Raw genomic sequence first — 19,670 nt, 5'->3', positions numbered from 1 at the left:
ATAGACATAAGAGCCGTCGAGCCGGTTCCCTCAGACGAGAAGGGGCGGGGCGTCTACTCGATCTTCTTTACTGTTCCCAAGAAGAATGGGGATTGGCGCTCCATCCTGGACCTGAAGTATGTAAACGGGTTCATCAAGTTGAGACACTTCAGGATGGAAACTCTCCGGTCCATCGCGGAAGCCCTACAGCAGGGAGAGTTCTTGACTTCAATAGACTTAACAGAAGCCTATTTGCATGTACCCATTGCTCCCACCCATCGCAGGTTCCTCAGATTCTGCGTGGGGGACACTCACCTGCAGTTCAGGGCAATGCCCTTTGGCCTCGCGACAGCTCCGAGAGTCTTTACCAAGCTGCTAGTTGTTCCGGTAATGAAGCTCAGAGAGAGGGGCATCCATGTACACCCGTATCTGGACGACATTCTCCTGAGATCGACTTCGGCAGAAGCCTCGCGGGAAGAGACAGCATTCACCATCCAGTTCCTGGAAAGGCACGGGTTCCTTGTCAACCGGGCAAAATGCTCTCTGACGCCCTCGCAACGGCTAGAACACTTAGGTCTGACGATAGACACGAGGAAGGGCTGTCTCTTTCTTCCAGAGAAAAAGAGAACCAAGACCAAGGCACTAGTAATGGATGTAGTCAAATCTCCTTCTTCCCCGATAATGGAATTGTCCAAACTGCTGGGTCTCCTAGTGGCAAACTCGGAGGCTATGTACTGGGGATGGTTCCACACCAGACCTCTGCAATCCCTGCTACGACCGTTTCAATTCCACATTGCACAGAAAGCAAATACCAAACTCCAGGTTCCACGGACGGTAAAAGAAAGTCTTCTCTGGTGGACCAAGGACTTAAACCTCGGCCAGGGCAAGAGTTTTCTATTGCATCATCCGACGCAGATTTTCACGGACGCCAGCCTGTTGGGATGGGGCGCGATCCTAGACGGGATCCCAGTCCAAGGACGCTGGTCAGAGAAGGAGAGGAAACTCCCTATAAATGTCCTAGAGATGAAGGCTGTCCTGAGGGCATTGCATCACTTCGGCGGACGGATCTTTCGCTGCCACGTCTTGATCCGCACGGACAATATAGCTACCAAAGCATACATCAACAAACAGGGAGGGACCAGGTCATCAGGTCTCCAAAGAGAAGCCAACCAGATCCTGATATGGGCGGAGAGAAACCTCTCTTCCATTCGAGCAGAGCACATCCGGGGAACTCTCAACACCCGGGCAGACTGGCTGAGCAGGGAGACCCTGCACCCGGGAGAGTGGACCCTCAAGAGGGACGTCTTTCTCCTACTGACGGACTACTTCGGAACTCCGAAGGTAGACTTGTTCGCCTCTCATCAGAACGCTCAGTTACCGAGATTTTACTCAAGGTTCTTCCATCCCAGAGCAGAGGGAGTAGACGCTCTCACATGCCCATGGCCAAGGACCCTTCTATACGCCTTCCCGCCGTTACCGACGATACCCAAGCTACTTCAACGGATCCGGGAGCAAGGGGCAACTGTGATTCTAGTGGCACCGTGGTGGCCCAGGCGTCCCTGGTTTTCCGATCTACGATTGATGTCAGTGGCATCCCCGGTACGTCTGCCAATATCCGCGGATCTGTTGCACCAGGGCCCTATCTGTCATCCCCACCCAGAATGGTGGTCACTGACAGGGTAGAAATTGAGAGGCGACGTCTCCAGCGACAGGGCTACGCGCCAAAGATCATAGATACCATCCTGGCTTCCAGAAAAGGCTCCACAATCAGGGTCTACAATTGTGCATGGAAAGCTTTCCACAGATGGTGCCGACGTAAGGGGGTGGATTCCCTAGGTCCCTCTCTAAATTCCGTCCTGGGTTTTCTGCAGGAGGGGCTAGACAGGGGACTACGACCAGCGACACTGAGAAAACAAATAGCGGCAATTGGTACTGTCGTTCAGGAGATTGACGGCATTCCCCTCGCGTCTCATCAACACATCAAGAGATTTCTCAGAGGGGCCACCCTGCTCAACCCTCCAGTGGTGCATCGTTTCCCGACCTGGCGTCTGAACGTCGTGTTATCAGCACTCACCAAGCCGCCATTTGAGCCTATCAAGGACATTGCTCTGAAATGGCTGAGACTTAAAACCATTTTCCTGGTGGCAATAACTTCAGCGCGCAGGATATCGGAGCTTGGCGCTCTGTCTATTAGGCCAGATCTGTGCATCTTCCACAAGGAGAAGGTGGTGTTACGGACTGATCCGTCCTTCTTACCAAAGGCTTACTCCACCTTCCATCGGGCACAGGAGATCAACCTGCCGTCCTTTTGCCCCAACCCTAGTCATCCCAGGGAAAGAGAGTGGCACAATTTGGATGTCCGTTGGGCCATTAAGTCTTACATAATACAGACTGAAAAGATTCGCCAGACGGATTCCTTGTTTATAAATGTGTCACCGCCAAAACTAGGTCAGCGCATGTCGTCCTCGGCCATCGCCTATAACATCAAGTTGTGCATTCGGGAAGCCTACAAAGCCCTCAAGCTGGACATCCCTCCGGGAATTACAGCACATTCAGCGAGGAGTGCAGCCACCAACGCAGCGCTCAGACGTAACGCATCGATTGACGACATCTGCAAAGCTGCCACCTGGACAACTATATCCACGTTCATTAAACACTATCAACTGCACACGTACGCGTCGGCAGACGCGGCCTTCGGTCGGAGAGTTCTACAACATGTGGTCGAAGACGAAGATACGATCCCGCCCGGTCGATGAAGGACTGCTTTGGGAGCACCCACAGATGTCCTCCTGCCTCAGAGGGAGAATGGGCCTTTGGACACTTACCATGAAGGGTCCTTCTCCTCTGAGGACAGGAGGACATCTGGCCCTCCCAGGATCTTCGTCTACTATCAAGACCACCGACCTCATACCAGTATTTTCTGATTCCACTGTGATTCTCTGTATGTGTGATTTTTCATCTGTTCCTAGTTGCCACTCTTTGGCACGTTGTGTTTTATCTTCTCTGTTTTCAGTTATTAACAAGTTGATATAGTTATAGATTACAGTTTATATGAAGGAGTCAACACTGCTGAGGGGAGTCACCCGAACTGAAGACCAGGGGGTGGTCCCACCTACAAGAGGAAGAAGTTTCAACTTCCTGCCTCCCTGATAGGACGGTGGGAAACACCCACAGATGTCCTCCTGTCCTCAGAGGAGAAGGACCCTTCACGGTAAGTGTCCAAAGGCCCATTTTTCTCTCCTGGCTATGAAATCTGTCATCTGGGATAAAACGGCCGAGGATCCACCAGGCTGTTCCATCACCATGAAATATCAAGCTCTGTTTCCTAATCCAGGATTACATGCATCTCTGATACAGGTTTGCAGCAAATTACAGCGTGTCATTTATAAACTGCAGACTGTGGTTTGATTCTTTTCCTACAAATCAGATTAAACCGTGGATTGGAATCCTGGTTTATGGTTTATAGCAATGAAAAGCTGTGGTTTGTAGCAAACCAGAAGTCTTCAACATTGGCGCCACACTGAGCTGGAGGAGGGTGGGAGGATTTCCGAGGCTTGTTATGGCAACGCAGGAACTGGGAGTTATCCGTGGGGTGGGATTCTGGATGCCCCCAGTAACTCGCAGGAGGCTGTGAAGGAGTTTCGCAGGCTAATAGCTGCATCAGAGGCTGATGATCCAGGAGCCTGTGGCCACGGTCACGGAATGGTCACTCCCATGTAGAATCTCAGCAGTTTACAGAATGGTCAGCGTAGGTAGTTAGAACGTATTAGAAGGAAGAAGTGGAGGCGGGGTGGTGGTGGTGGTGGCAGCAACCAAGCAACTCCTTCGTCTGGACTCTAAAAAGCAGAAAATAAAGGGGCAAAGCAGTAGAATGAAATACCTTGACGCCCTTGTCATACATCAGCTGCATTAATTAAAATTAGTCCTAGAGACCATTTTGTGCTTCTTCATAGGGGCGTGCACAAAAAAAGTTCGTGTGATCTGGATCTGGGTTTCAAGGATACCAAAAAAAACAACAACCCAGTATCCCTGAAATCTGGGTCAGATTCTTTAATCTTGTTAGATAATCCCAAATTTACCTGGCCATTATTCTCTCTGGGGAAAATTATCGAGGGGGGGGCAGCTAGCGGTGTCATTTTCAAGCAAACTCTTATAAAATTTGCAGGGAACTTACTCCTTCATGTACACTAAAGATCCCACAAGTTTCAGGAAGATTGGACCCTGGGATCCAATTCTATGAGCCCCTGCACAAGCTAACCAATGTTTTCTATGGGAGAAACATTTCCAAACTTTCCAAGCAAAGGGGAATTTTCATAAAATCATAGAATCACAGGGTTGGAAGGTACTTCTAAGGTCATCTAGTCCAACTCCCTGCTAAATGCAGGAAATTCCCAAATACCACCCCCCATACACACAGTGACCCTTACTCCATGCCCAGAAGATGGCAAAACTCCATTAGAATCCCTAGCCAAACTGGCCTGGGGAAAATTGCTACATGATCCCAAGGTTGTGATCGGTCTTACCCTGGGCATGTAAGAAGAGACCATGAGAACTCAGCATTGATATAACTCTTCCTGCCCTCCCTCTCATGATCTGCCCAGGTTCACGGAATCAGCATTGCTGTCAGATGGCCATCCTGCCTCTGCTTAAAAACCTCCAAAGAAGGACAGCCCACCACCTCCCAAGGAAGCCTCTTCCACTGAGGGACACTCTAGCTGTCAGAAAGTTCTTCCTAATGTTTAGCCGAAAACTCTTTTGATTTAATTTCAACCTGTTGATTCTGGTCCGACCTTCTGGGGCAGCAGAAAACAACTCTGCGCCATCCTCTACATTGTAGCCCTTCAAGTACTTGAAGATGATTATCGTATCGCCTCTCAGTCATCTCTTCTCCAAGCTAAACATTCCGACCTCCTTCAACCTTTCCTCAGAGGACTTGGTCTCCAGACCCCTCACCATCTTCATTGCCCTCCTCTGGACACGTTCCAGCTTGTCTATATCCTTCTGAAATTGTGGTGCCCAAAACTGAACACAATATTCTAGGTGAGGTCTAACCAGAGCAAAGTAGAGCGATACCACCACTTTGCGTGATCTGGACACTATGTTGCACTTGATATAGCCCAAAATTGCATTTGCCTTTTTAGCTGCCACATCACACTGCTGACTCGTGTTCAGTGTATGGCCTACTAAGACCCCTAGATCCTTTTCACACATACTACTGCCAAGACAAGTCTCCTCCATCCTATAATTATGCATTTGATTTTTCCTACATAAATGCAGAACGTTACATTTATCTCTGTTGAAATTAATTTTGTTTTAGCCTAATTTTCCAGCCTGTCAAGATCATCCTGTATCCTGACTCTGTCTTTGACCGTATTTGCTACCCCTCCCAATTTAGTATCATCTGCAGAACAGAACAGGTCCCAGGACCAATCCCTGAGGAACTCCACTTGTGACTCTTCTCCAGGAGGATGAGGAACCATTAACTAGAACTCTTTGAGTGTGATCTGTCAACCAGTTACAGATCCACTGAGCAGTAAGTGAGAGCCAGTTTGATGTAGTGGTTAAGAGCAGCAGGACTCTAATCTGGAGATCCGGGTTTGATTCCACTTGAAGCCAGCTGGGTGACTTTGGGCTTGTCACAGTCCTCTGGAGCTCTCTCAGCCCCTCCCACCTCACAGGGTGTTTTGTTGTGGGGATAATAATAGCATACTTTGTAAACTGCTCTGAGTGGGCATTAAGTTGTCCTGGAGGGTGGTATATAAATCGAATGTTGTTGTTGTTACAGTCAGCTGGAGCAAGGGGGGGAGTTTAGATCGCTCTCTGTGCCTCCCTTGCTCCAGCTGACTGTCAGCACTCAGCTGGAGTAAGGGGGGGCGGATTTTAAAGTTTAAATCACCCTCAGAGCCGGTATGGAGGGTGATCTGAAGCAGGGATTTTAAAGTTTAGATTGCCCTCAGAGCCTCAGAGCTGGTATGGAGGGTGATCTAAAGCGGGGATTTTAAAGTTTAGATTGCCCTCAGAGCCAGCACGGGTTTCTCAAGAACAAGTCATGCCAGTCTAACTTTATCTCTTTTTTTTGAGAAAGTTACTACCTTGCTGGATCAGGGGAAAGCTGTAGACGTTGTTTATCTGAATTTCAGTAAGGTTTTTGATAAGGTTCCACATAATATCCTTGTCGACAAGTTGATAAAATGTGGTTTGGATCCTATTACTACTACTAATAACAACAACAACAACAACAACATTCGATTTATATACAGCCCTTCAGGACAACAATGCCCACTCAGAGCGGTTTCCAAAGGATGCCATATTATTATCCCCACAACAAAACACCCTGTGAGGTGGGTGGGGCTGAGAGATTTAAACATTAAAATCGCCCTCCTTGCTCCAGCTGACACTGGGGTTTAAATACCTCTTTCTGTGCCGCTATGCAGCAGCACGGAAAGGGGCATTTAAACCCATCCGACTTACTTCTGCTGCCTGGCCAGGCAGTGGAAGCTGGGGTTTAAATGCCCCTTTCCATGCCTCTGTGCAGCGGCAGGGAAAGGGGCATTTAAACCCAGGGGCCTTTGAACCCAGGACTCCAACAGGTTAAACCTGTCGTGTGAAGGAGGAATGGCCGCCCACAGAGCTCCATCTTGTAGAAAGTCATTTCTACAGAGCTGCTTTGAAGATTTATAGTTGAAGATTACTGGGAAGTCGGAGTCCAGGTTGTTTCTGTTCCTTTTTTTACTTTTAGTCATTCCAGCACCCAGAACCAGGTGGCTGTAGCAACTAATTTCCCTGTAATTGGGGGCTTCCAGAGGGATTTACGGCTACAGCAGTTTGTAGAGGCCTTTTAAAATTTTATCTGTGAAATAAAATAGCCTGACTAGGCTACAAGGTTACATTATTATACTCTTCTGGCTTTGGGAGTAGCCCAGAGAGATAAAACAAGTCTAAAAATAAGAATAAAAACCTTAATGCCTCGGAGCTCCATGAGAAGCATCCAGACTGCAAGCCGCCATTTCCTGGCACACATCCTTGGTTATGAGGATCTCCTTCCATTTCCTAAAAAATTCTTTATTTCCCAATTCATTAGACAGCTGTTTCTGGAGCCACCTTGGCTTCTTCAGGCCCCTCCCATTTTTCCTTCTCGTAGGAATCATTTGTGGTTGCGCCTTCAGTATTTCGCCTTTAAGAAGCTCCCACCCTCCTTGAACTCCCTTCTCCTTAAGTATTTCTGACCATGGGATTCTACCCAGCATAACTTTCAGTTTGTTAAAATTTGCTTTCCTGAAGTCCAACCTGCATGTCTGAGTATGTGCAGTTTTTACCTTCCCCAAGACTGTAAATTCCAAAATTACATGGTCATGTTAAGGAAAGGCAACCCCTGGCCAAAAACCAGCCTCAAATGCAAGCTCTGCTCTCCAGTGAAGTTTATCAGGTGACCTTGGGCCAATCACTGTCTCACAGCCTAAGCTACGTCCCAAGTAAAATGGAGGAGGGTAGGGCCACGTTCAGGGTCGCCACTTTCTGGAACATTGGGGAATGTGGTCAGATAAGGGAAGCTGTGATTAAGATAGACTCACAGAATGAATTTTTGAGATGCTGTTGCAAGAGAACTGTCTGCTGTTGTGGCAGTTGGAGTAGAGAAGTAGTACAAGCAGAACATAATCTTTTAAAATACATTTTTATTTTTAAAAACAAAATAGGGATACAAAAAGAAGGAAAAAAGGGAAAGAGAGTAAAGATTTAAAAAAGAATTTAAAATGCACATTACAGGGGCTATTCAAAATGTAATAAACGTAACATTTTAAAGTACGAGTATCAAGCGTACAGCATATTCATAATACTCAGGAATATTTTCTGTCTCAATCTTAATGAAACTTGCCATTACATCACAGACATATAAGCAAGTTGGCTTGAAATCACAAAATTATTTAATACTAGAAACAAAGCCCGTTGTGGGGGAAAATACCACGGGCTCTAGAAACGGGAGAGCAAGCAGGCGAGCATTCTCTCCTCCTCCATCACTGATCCCGGGTGGTGAAGGAGGGTGGTGGGCATTGCCACCTGATCCAGACCTGATCTCAGCAACATGAAGGGGTGGTGGGCTTTGTTACCTACTGCACATCTGATACAGGCTGGGTAAAGGGGGGCAGGCATTGCCACCTGCTCCACTCCTGATCCCAGCCAGGCGAAGGGAAAACGGGCATTGCCTTCTGCTCTGTGCCTGATTATAGCTTGCTGAAGGGGGACAGGAATTGTTGCCTGCTCCTGATCCCAGCTGGGTGAAGGGGTGGGTGGGCATTGCCATCTGTTCCATGCTGGGTGAAGGGAGGAGTGAGCACTACCTCCTGCTCCTTGCCTGATCCTGACAGGTGAAGGCAGGAGGTGGGCTTTGCTACATGCTCTGCTCCTGATTCCAACTGGGTGAAGGTGATGCGGGCATTGCCACCTTCTCTGCTCCTGCTTCCTGCAAGTTGAAGGGGGTGGAGTTTGCTGCCTGCTTGGCGCCTGATTCCAACAGGATGAAGATGGGGTGGGCATTGCCGCCTGCTCTGTGCCTTATTCCAGAAGGCTGAAGGAGGTGGGCATTGTGAACTGCTTCAATTCTTGTCCCAGCTGGGGGAAAGGAAGAAGGGAATTGCCTCCTGCTCTGTGCCTGATCCCACCCAGGTGAAGGCGCTGGGTGGGTATTGGCACCTGCCAATGTCTGATCCAAGCTGGGTGAAAGAGGCGGGCATTGCCATCTGCTCTGCACCTAATCCTGCCTGAGAGAAGGGGGGTGGACATTGCCACCTGCTCTGCTCCTAACACCAACTGGGTTAAGGCAGAGATGGCATAGCCACCTGCTCCACTCCTGATCCCAGCTGGGTGAAGGAGGGTGGGCATTGCCACCTGCTTTGCTCCTAATACCAGCTGGGTTAAGGCAGGAGGTGGGCATTGCCACCTGCTCCACTTTTACTGCCAGTTATGATAGGGCGGGGTGGGCATTGCCACCTGCTCCACTCCTAATACCACCTGGGTTAACGTGAGGATGGACATTGCCACCTCCTCTGCTCCTAATACCAGCTGGGTTAGGGTGGGGATGGGCATTGCCACCTGCTCTGCTCCTAATACCAGCTGGGTTAAGGCGGAGAGTGGGCATATCTACCTGCTCCCCTCCTGATCCAAGCTGGGTGAAGGGGGGGAGGGCATTGCCACCTTCTCTGCTCCTGATCCCAGCTGGCTGAAGGAGGGCGGGTATTGCCACCTGCTCCACTCCTAATATTAACTGGGTTAAGGTAGAGAGTGGGCATAGCCACCTCCTCTGTTCCTAATACCAGCTGGTTTATGGCAGGGGGTGGGCATTGCCACCTGCTCCACTCCTAATATCAGCTGTGTTAAAGCAGGGGGCAGGCATTGCTACCTGCTCCGCTCCTAATACCAACTGGGTTAAGGCAGGGGCCAGCATTGCCTCCTGCTCCACTCCTAATACCAGCTGCCTGAAGGGGATGGCCATTGCCACCTGCTCTGGTACTAATACCAGTTGGGTTAAGGTGGTGGTGGGCACTGACACCTGCTCCGCTCCTGATTCAAGCTGGCTGAAGGGGGGAGTTTATTGCCACCTGCTCCACTCCTAATATCAGCTGGGTTAAGGCAGAGAGTAGGCATAGCTACCTTCTCTGCTCCTGATCCCAGCTGGGTGAAGGGGGGTGGGCATTGCCACCTGTTCCGCTCCTAATACCAGCTGGTTTAAGGCAGGGGGTGGGCATTGCCACCTGCTCCACTCCTAATACCGGCTGGATTAAGGCAGGGGTCCGGCATTGCCTCCTGCTCTGCTCCTAATACCAGCTGCCTGAAGGAGGTTGCCACAGCCACCTGCTCTGGTATTAATACTAGCTGCCTTAAGGTGGTGGTGGGCATTGCCACCTGTTCCACTTCTAATACCAGCTGGCTGAAGGGGGGGTGGGCATTGCCACCTGCTCCGCTCCTAATACCAGCTGGGTTAAGGCATGGGTTAAGGCTCCGCTCCTGTTCCATGCCTGGGCTTCCCACCGCAGCATGTTTTCTGGAGCGATATGGTGAGTTACCTGGGCTTTCCTCTGTGGCAGCACCCTCTGGTAGTGCACCAGGGTATAAAGTGAGTTGTCTGAAACACACTTACTCAATTTTATAGTAAGATACTAATTATATTATTTAATATATATAACTCTAACTAAAACTTATCATAATCGAAAGAAAAATAACATTTCTGTGATTTTATAGAGATCAGAATTCATAAAAGTCGTTTGTGTCACACTTTCTCCCATCTTTATAATAGGTGTAATAGGTTTCCCATTCCTTTTATTTGGCCATTACAGCATATTCTGCTATCCCACCTTGAGGCACTCCACTTGTCACTCTTCTCCAAGAGGATGAGGAACCATTAACTAGAACTCTTTGGGTGTGATCTGTCAACCAGTTATAGATGCACGTAATAGTAATAGGCATAATTTATCTAAGACAGAATGGTTAGCCCTTAAATATTTGGACCATGATCCCAATATTGTCATAAAGGGGGGCGGGATCATTATACTAGATATTGAGGTCTATTTAGCTGAAGTTCTCCGCCAACTGCAAGATCGCACAAACTATGTTCCCATCACACAAGATCCTACCACACATATAATGGGCTTAATTAAGATTGTTTTGGAAGAAGGCTTAGCCATAGGTGGTATTTCTGAAAGTGTTAGCCATGCATGGACAAATACCATTCCACGAATACCTTTATTTTATACCCTCCCAGAGATTCATAAGGGAATATTCCCTCCACCTGGCAGACCCATGATTTCAGGGTGTGGTGGAGTACTAGAACCGCTTGCCATTTATTTAGATTTTTTCCCCCCTACAACCTGCGGTTATAAAAACTCCAGCCTACGTAAAGGATACAGGTGCTTTCTTTACTTTGGCTGAAGGTTTCCATCTCAGCACAGACCATATTTTTGTCCCATTGGATGTGACAGCACTGTATACATCTATTCCCCATGAAGGGGCAAGGGCTGTGGTGGAAAGCGTTTTGTATGTACGAACGGATCAGATACCTAGCACACCTTTTCTCCTCTAATTATTAGATATTGTATTGGAGAAGAATTACTTTAGATCTACCGATGAATTTTATTTTCAAACAAAATGTGTTGCTATGGGTTGCACAGTGGCACCCAGCATCGCAAATCTATATATGGCTAACCATGAGAACAAATGTAATAAGTAATCCTTTTTAATGTATGCATTTACCAGTGCTTTATTGATGATTTGTTCATCATGCTCAAGGGTCCAGAATTATTAGAAGCATTTGGCAAGTGGATTAATGAGCTTGATGAGAATATTAGATTTTCCTTACAGGCAGACCTAAACTGTATTAGCTTTTTGGACACTGTGGTATATAGAGATATTTGTAATAAAATGGGAGTTAGACCATTCAGAAAACCCACTGATAGGGTTTCCTACTTACAATATCAGTCTTACCTCCCAGGGTATATAAGAGACAATATACCATATGGTCAACTATTAAGATTGAAACGTAATTCCAGCTTAGAATCTGATTACAATCGGGAAAGTAGAACTCTCCAAAAAGCCTTTCAGGATAGAGGATATCCAACCTGTGTTTTAACACAGGTTGCTATGACACGAGCTAAATTAAAACCTAGAGCCGATTTGTTTGTCCCAAAGGAATGCTGTGACAGATTGGGAGTATATTGGGCTCTTGATTACACCCCAATGGCACGGGATATCAAAGGAATTACTTATAAACATTGGCACTTGTTATCTGAAATTCCAGGATGCCCACTGTGGGTCTTAGAAGGACGAGGAGCATAAGGGACATTGTAATACATACAGACCAGAGAATCCCTCAACATGTTAGTAATAAACCCAGGGGTCACTATGTGTGTGGTCATTGTAAAACTTGTTCAATGGTTATATCTGCTGGGGAAGTGGCATTGGCACATAGATCTACCCCTGTTAAATTACAATACTTCTCCACATGCCAGACTGCTGGGGTGGTCTATTTAATTAGGTGTGTGTGTCGTAAATTATATGCAGGAAACACCATACAACCAGTTAGAACGCGTATACTTGAGCATGTGTTAAGAATTCAAAATCAAATCCTGGAGGCTCCATTAGTTGACCATTTTATAAAAGAACGCCACAAAGAATCGAACTTTCAATATACTGTATCATACGTAGCAGGTAAGGGTCCCGCAGCCAAGATTCAGAGAGACTTATTACAGAAGATCCAGAGGAGTTAGCCGTGTTAGTCTGTAGTAGCAAAATCAAAAAGAGTCCAGTAGCACCTTTAAGACTAACCAATTTTATTGTAGCATAAGCTTTCGAGAATCAAGTTCTCTTCGTCAGATGCATGATACAGAGAACTTGATTCTCGAAAGCTTATGCTACAATAAAATTGGTTAGTCTTAAAGGTGCTACTGGACTCCTTTTGATATTATTACAGAAGGAGGTTCATTGGATTTATTCTTTAAACAGTTTACACCCTAAAGGTTTAAACAATGAATTAAACATGACTTATTTTCTGTAAAGAGTATTTTGTATATCCATTATTGTAGTTGGTTTGTCTCTTTGAAAGCTTAGCTTTATGGTGCTGCACGTCTTATAAATTGTTTCCTGTGGGGAGAGCATCTGTGTCGAGCCACTGGTTGGATGTACACCAAATAAATGCGTTTAAATTTTGTTTCAAACTGATTTGGGTAGGCTATTTGCATATGGTATCCTTTGATAGTTTGTAAGTTAATATATTTCTACTGGTGATATGTACTGTTTTATTTATAGAACATATTTTTTGCCTTCGGTGGACTGATTTCTGGCCCCTGGTGAAGTGTTGTGTACATGAAACAAGCATAATCTGTTAGCTGGCCTCTTGTTGGCCAGGGGGACCCTCTTGGGTCCTTACCACATCTTCACAGCTCCACCTAAATAAGAAAAAAGAAAAAAAAGAAAAAGCTTTATTCATTCATTTGAATTATTGGAATACTTACCTGTTGAACTTCTGGTCTTCTTTTGAGCAGCTTTCTTTGGCTACACCACCTACAACACAAAGAAAGGTTATATATGAGAGTATGCTTTTTGTATTCGACCGACACCAGTGTAAACTTGTGATTTTGTAATATTTATTGACTTTTCATAGAGATATTTTGTTACATATTTATTAAGCATTAGTCACTTTTCACCTTAAAATATCTTTAAAAAAATTATATATTTATAATACTGAATAGTGCATATTCATTGTGTCTCCCTCCAGTGTGGTGTTTACCACAGAGTTGTTTGGCTTTTGATTCTGGAAGTGCCTCTTGTCTTGTTATCCTGCTCCTGATCCCAGCTGGGTTAAGGCGGTGGGCAGGCATTGCCGCCTGCTTTGCGCCTGATCCCAGCCTGGGCTTCCCACCGCAGTCTGCTCTGGGAGGGATGGGCTGCCTCTTCTGAGCTTCCCTCCACAGCAGCGCCCTCTGGAGGCGCACCAGGGTAGGAAGTGAGTTGTACGGAACACAGTGATATAGTATAGTATATAGTAGAATAACTGGGCATGCAATTCCTAAACACCTTGAAATAATCCTTTTGTGTTTCTGGGAAGGCCCCATGATCCCGGCAATCAGGAAAAATCTGATCTGCTTGCTGCTGAAAAAAATACTTTTAGCAACAACCTGGAAACAAGAGAAGCTGCCATCTTTATCAAATTGAAATAAGAATCTTGGGGGTTTTTTTTCTCATGGATAAAATAGCTGACCGATTTCAAACTATTGATAACCCACAATACCAATCGACATTCTTTGAGCAATGGCTACCTTTCCTATACCACATAAACAACACAAAACAACTGAACATCTCTGGCTCATATGTTTATGGTTTTATTAGTGTAACTTGAACATATGTATAGCAAAGATTCAGTTGGCCTCCAAGTTATGTAATTTGCTTCCTCTTCTATGACAAGTTTAATCTTTTTGCATTGTAAATAGTTTATTGTCTGTAATGTACTGTTATATAAAGTTTGGAAGAAAAGTTACAGAAATAATTTTTTTAAAATGTCAATTCCAGTTAGGGGATCCTCCAAAATTAAAACTAAACCATCTGTGAAGGTTCTCAACTTATATGACTCTTTTTTATTTTTACCCTCCTAATCCTCTCTTCTTGTTTTACATCTCTATTCAAAATCTTCAACACCAAAATAAAAAGCATCCTTGATGTGTTCCTTTTTGACTCTCAAGGTTTCCATCCAGTGTGAAGAGCCAGTGTGGTGTAGTGCTTAGAGTGTTGAGATACAGGTTGGACTCTACACAGCTGTAGAAGCTCACTTGGGCTAGTCACGTACTCGCAACCTAACTTACTTCACAATGTTGTGAGGATAAAATGGAGGAGAATGATATAAGCTTCTTTGGGTTCATACTGGGAGAAAGACGGGGTATAAATGAAGTATACAACAACATTCAATTTATATACTGCCCTTTAGGACAACTTAACATTCACTCAGAATGGTTTACAAAGTGTGTTATTATCATCCTCACGACAAACACTATGTGAGGTGGGTGGGGCTGAGAGAGCTCTGAGAGAGCTGTGACTTACCCAAGGTCACCCAGCTGTCTTCATGTGGAGGAGTGAGGAATCAAACCCGGCTCTCCAGATTAGAGTCCCACGCTCTTAACCACTACACCAAAGTGGCTGCCGTTGCCTGTCATTAAATCCATTGCATGCCAAGCTGACGCATCTCATACAATGGAGGCCTTTGACGGAGGCATTTGCTGAAATAGTGGCTGTTCATCTGCAGAGGAAGGGACGTAGTGACCCTGACAATCATGTCTCTTGTAGCGTCTCTTAAGTATGCATGACAGATGACTATGGCTGTCACTGATGCGTGTTCTTTTTTTGTGCAGGGTTCAAAACGAATACTACGATCTCATGAAATTGTTCTGCACTCAAATGGGCAAATAGAAACAGAACTTGCACTGACATTTTCCCTACAGGTAATGAGGGAAACCCTCTCCAACCGGTCTCTTCTTAGTATAAGTCCTTCTATCGCAAGAGTGTAGCTTTGTTACATAATGCTGTCTGGAGGTGGTTTTAGGTTTTGATCTGTTGACTGACTGATGTGGAACCATAGGCCTAGGATGCCGTCTGACCTCAAAACAGGATCCCACATGTATTCCTGCCTGGTTCTGCCTCAGTATCACCTGCAGTAAAACCTAGAAATTACTGAGGCAGGGCTTAATTTTATATATGGTTATCCCAGAACAGTTTTCAGTGTTGAGACGCTTCTCTGGCAAGTATGGAGGTAAAAGCTCTGCTGGATGTTCAACAGGGACATCTCCTCCAACAGAAAGCCTTCCCCAGCCCTGCCACATCCTCTGCCAGCTTTAAGTCTAAATTTAAAGTATTGGTGTCTTAGTCAAAGTCCTGAGGGAATATTTTTTATGTAGTCTTCATTGCATTAACTTTCATATCAGTTTGATATCTAGTGAGAATATTTCAGCACTGGGGTGCATTTAAGAGGACCTATTCTCTTTGCATAGAATAATCGTACAGTATCTCATGTGCAGCCAATTCTCATCCGTAGTTCAGTAAGTCTTTTTATGAAGAGAGGATATGCCCTGAGTACTACCCCATCAGTGCCAATGGAGAGTATGGGAACTTGTTCACGCCTGTTAAAAATACTGTTAAAATTGTTTCCAGAATTGCTTATCTTCATTTTATAGGAACTTTTTGGTGAAGACTTTTAAAAAAAATTATTTAATTTTAGCTTTTTGTTGAGGAATTGAGACCCAGTGTGGTTAGTAGTAAGAGTGCTGGACTAGGACCTGGGAGACACAAGCTCAAAACTCTGCCTTTAAAGCTTGCTATCCTTCCTCACTCCCCCAGTGGCCTCTGCTCAACACCCAGAGGAAGGCTAAAAATGTCTAGGATCCCTGGCCAGTTGGGCCTGGCAGAAAATTCCTTCCGGATCCCAAAGTAGCGATCGGCATTACCCTGGACGTACCAGAAAGGTCCACAAGAGCCCAGCCCAGGGTCGTCCCTTCATGCCTCCCCTCTCCCAATCTGCGCACATTCATACTGAGCCATAGAAGCATTGTTGCTGTCAGGTGGCCATCTAACCTCTTCTTAAATACCTTCAAGGAAGGAGGGCCCACAACCTCCCAAGGAAACCTGTTTCACTGAGGTACTGTTCTGTCAAGAAGTTCTTCCTGATGTTTAGCCCCGAACATTTTTTACTTAATTTTAACCCGTTGTTTCTGGTACAACCCTCTGAGGCAACAGAAAACAACTTCTTTGATACAACCGTCAAGAACATCCTGAATCTTGATTCTGTCTTCTACAACATTTGCTACCCCTCCTAATTTAGTACCATCCCCTCTTCTTCCAAGCCATTTATAAAGAAGTTGAACAACAGAGGGCCCAGGACAGATCTTTAAGGCGCTGCACGTATCACTCCTTTTCAAGATGGCGAGGAACCGTTTACAAACATTCTTTGGATACAATCTGTCAGCCAATTAAAATCCACCCAACAGTAGTAGCATCCAAACCACGTTTTACCAGCCTGCCAACAAGAGTATCATGCGGGACCTTACCAAAAGCCTCACTGAAATCAAGATTAACTACGTGCACAGCATTCCCCTCATCCACCAAAGCAGTAATTCTATCAAAAAAGGGGGAGAGGGGGTAAGGTAGGGTCTTGTTCTTGAGGAACCCATGCTGGCTCTTCGTAATCACAGCCGTCTTTTTTAAATGCTCAAGGACTGACTGAAGATTTGTTCTAAAACCGTTCCAGGCATGGATGTTGAGCTGACTGGTCAGTAGATACCTGGATCCTCCTTTTTCCCCTTCTTGAAAATGGGGACAACGTTTGCTTGCCTCCAGTCTTCTGACATCTCACCTGTTTGTCAATAATTGGAAAAGGTTATAGTCAGAGACTCTGAAATCACACCTTGAAGCTCTTTTAGTACCTTGGCTGCAATTCATTTGGCCCTGAGCACTTGGTTTCATTTAAAGAAGCTAGGTGTTTAAGTACCACCCATGCCTATTCTAAGCTGTAGCTTCCTTTCTTTATCATGTGTTCTCTTTTTGCCAGGTTTCCCTTACAAGAGAAGACCAAGGCAAAGCAAGAGTTGAGCAGTTCTGCCCTCTCTCTGTCACCTGTTAAAATTCACCTTGCCTCTCCCCTCAGCGGGCCTACCACTTCCTGGTTCTTCTTCTTGCTCCAAACATAACCAGCGAGCCCGTTTTTGTTGTGTTTAGCATCTCTTGCTAGCTTCAGCTCACAGTGAGCTGTTCTAACACTCTCCCTACACTGTTAATATTCACCCTTGTTCATGTTCATAATCTGTGGGCTGGATCAGTCTTTCTAGCCTATCTGTCACATGCTGGGTGCATGCAGCTCGTAGACGGCACACCTCTCAAGATGAGAAGTTTGGTCTGCACGCTTTAGCCGCTATCCCTCTCACCACCAGCACTGTATTCCAAGTGTGGCCTCCTCATAGAGATAGTAATAGAGATTATTATCTCTATGATGAGGCCACACTTGGAATACAGTGCTGATCACCTCACCTAAAAAAAGACACTGTAGAGCTTGTAAAGGGGCAGAAAAGAGCAACCAAAATGATTGGGGGGGATAGACCTTAAATACGTGGGGGCTGTTTAGCTTAGAAAAACGGGGCGTAAGGAGAGACAAGACAGAGGTCTGTACAATCGTGCATGGTGTGGAGTGGACAAGGAGAAACTTTTCTGATTCTCTCACAATGCTAAAGCCTGGAGTCATGCACTGAAGCTGAGGGTTGGGGAGTTTGGGCCAGACATGAGGAGGTACTTACTCACACAGTGTGTAGTTAAATTGCAGAACTGGCTGCCACAGGATGTGGCGATGGCTGGCAACTTGGAGGGCTTTAAAAGGGGAGTGGGCAAATTCATGGAGGACGAGGTTACCCGTGGCCGCTTGTCACGTGGGCTGTCTGGTCCCTGCAGTCTCAGTTGCGGAGGAGCACGTGTGGAGGGAGGCTGCTGCGCTTGCTCTGCTTGCGGGCTTCCTGGGAGTGGCTGGTCGGCCGTTGGGTGAGCAGAGGGATGGACGAGACGGAACGTTGGTCTGCTCCAGCTTGGCTCTTCCTTTGTTCTTGTGTTCTTTATATGTGCCTCTGCAGAACAACAAGTTCAGCAGCAGGAGGGCTGGCAGCTCTGTTCTTTAAGCTGTGCTTTGCAGCCTGTTTGTTAAGGGCTCTGGGTACTAATTGTGGTTCGTCATCATCTCTGAAATCAGAAGTCCCAGTTAATTCAGTACTGCTATCAGCCTCCTGCACAGAGGAAAGCTCGAGCCACGTAAGGGTCCCCCCTCCTTTCCTCCGCCCTTCTCTCCCTGCCTGCCTCCTCCCCTGCTCCCAGCTTCGTAAACTTCAGAGGCTCAGTCTGCTCCTAGAGACCATGAGGGGAGGTGGGAGAACTGTAGAAGATTTTGGTTTGAGATTTGGTATTCAGTGACGTAGCTAGACACAGGGAGAGGTGGAGGATCTTGGTCTGGGTCATTCCCCTTCCGCCATTAGTTGCAGCTGCCCTTTAGTAAGTAGGGCTTTGGTAAGCAATGCCGGGGAGCTTGGGGAAGTGTCCAAAGATACTGCTATTATGACATCTAGATGTAGGTCGCATTTAGATTTGTTAATATTCCAAGAAGACTTTCTACAGTTTGGTGTAGTGGTCAAGAGCGTGGGACTCGAATCTGGAGAGCCAGGTTTGATTCCCCCCTCCTCCTCTTGAAGCCGGCTGGGTGACCTTGGGCTAGTCACAGCTCTCTCAGAGCTCTCGCAGCCCCTCCCACCTCACAGAGTGTATGTTGTGGGGATAATAATGACATATGTATTGTCGAAGGCTTTCACGGCCGGAGAACGATGGTTGTTGTGGGTTTTCCGGGCTGTATGGCCGTGGTCTTGGCATTGTAGTTCCTGACGTTTCTCCAGCAGCTGTGGCTGGCATCTTCAGAGGTGTAGCACCAAAAGACAGAGATCTCTCAGTGACACAGTGTGAGAGATCTCTGTCTTTCAGTGCTACACCTCTGAAGATGCCAGCCACAGCTGCTGGCGAAACGTCAGGAATTACAATGCCAAGACCACGGCAATACAGCCCGGAAAACCCACAACAACCATCAATAATGACATACTTTGTAAAACGTTCTGAGTGGGTGTTAAGTCATCCTGAAGGGCAGTAGATAAATCAAATGTTGTTGTTATTATTACAAAGATTTTAAACAATTGCTGTTAAAGGCTGTCTCAGCGCTCCCCGGTCTTGTTTAACTTATGGACTCTTGGAGTTTTGAGAAGAGGCTGACCTCACCAGAAAGGGGCTGGCTCCAGCCATAGAATGTTGAGGGGTTTGCAGCCAGGCTCCCTGTAGACATCATGGAGGTGCTACCAGCAGAAAAAAAGCTGAGACTGGCTGTTTGCTTTGGGAAAGAAGAACATGGAAACCAGAAAACACGTTGGGAGGTGCCAGGTTCCCCACAGGGACTCACTTGTCTATCTGATACCCAGATAAGAACTGCCTTAAGCAACTGCAGCTGGGGAGAGATGTGAGCCTGAAGATTTCAAACTAACTTCTCATAATTTCCCTTCCTGCTGGGAAAACATTCGAGTGTGTGTGTGTGTGTGGAGAGAGAGAGACAGAGAGAGAGATGGATGGATGGATGGATGGATGGAAGGGGAATT

General features: G+C 46.3%; 1 protein-coding gene across 1 annotated transcript in view; it reads left to right on the top strand.

Annotated features, from left to right (window-relative positions):
• PACS2 (phosphofurin acidic cluster sorting protein 2) overlaps positions 1-19,670 on the top strand; it is a gene marked incomplete at its 5' end in the record, with an annotated part of 213,975 nt that overhangs the window by 17,641 nt on the left and 176,664 nt on the right. The window contains one exon of the mRNA XM_054984815.1: positions 14,865-14,954. Within this exon, the coding sequence (XP_054840790.1) occupies positions 14,865-14,954 (90 nt within the window). The remainder of the gene's footprint in view (positions 1-14,864; positions 14,955-19,670) is intronic.

This window comes from Eublepharis macularius, chromosome 7, assembly GCF_028583425.1.
Source record: "Eublepharis macularius isolate TG4126 chromosome 7, MPM_Emac_v1.0, whole genome shotgun sequence".
In the NCBI taxonomy this organism is placed as follows: Eukaryota; Metazoa; Chordata; class Lepidosauria; order Squamata; family Eublepharidae; genus Eublepharis; species Eublepharis macularius.
Note: the sequence above shows the minus strand (reverse complement) of the source record. Positions and strands in the feature narration are given on the sequence as shown.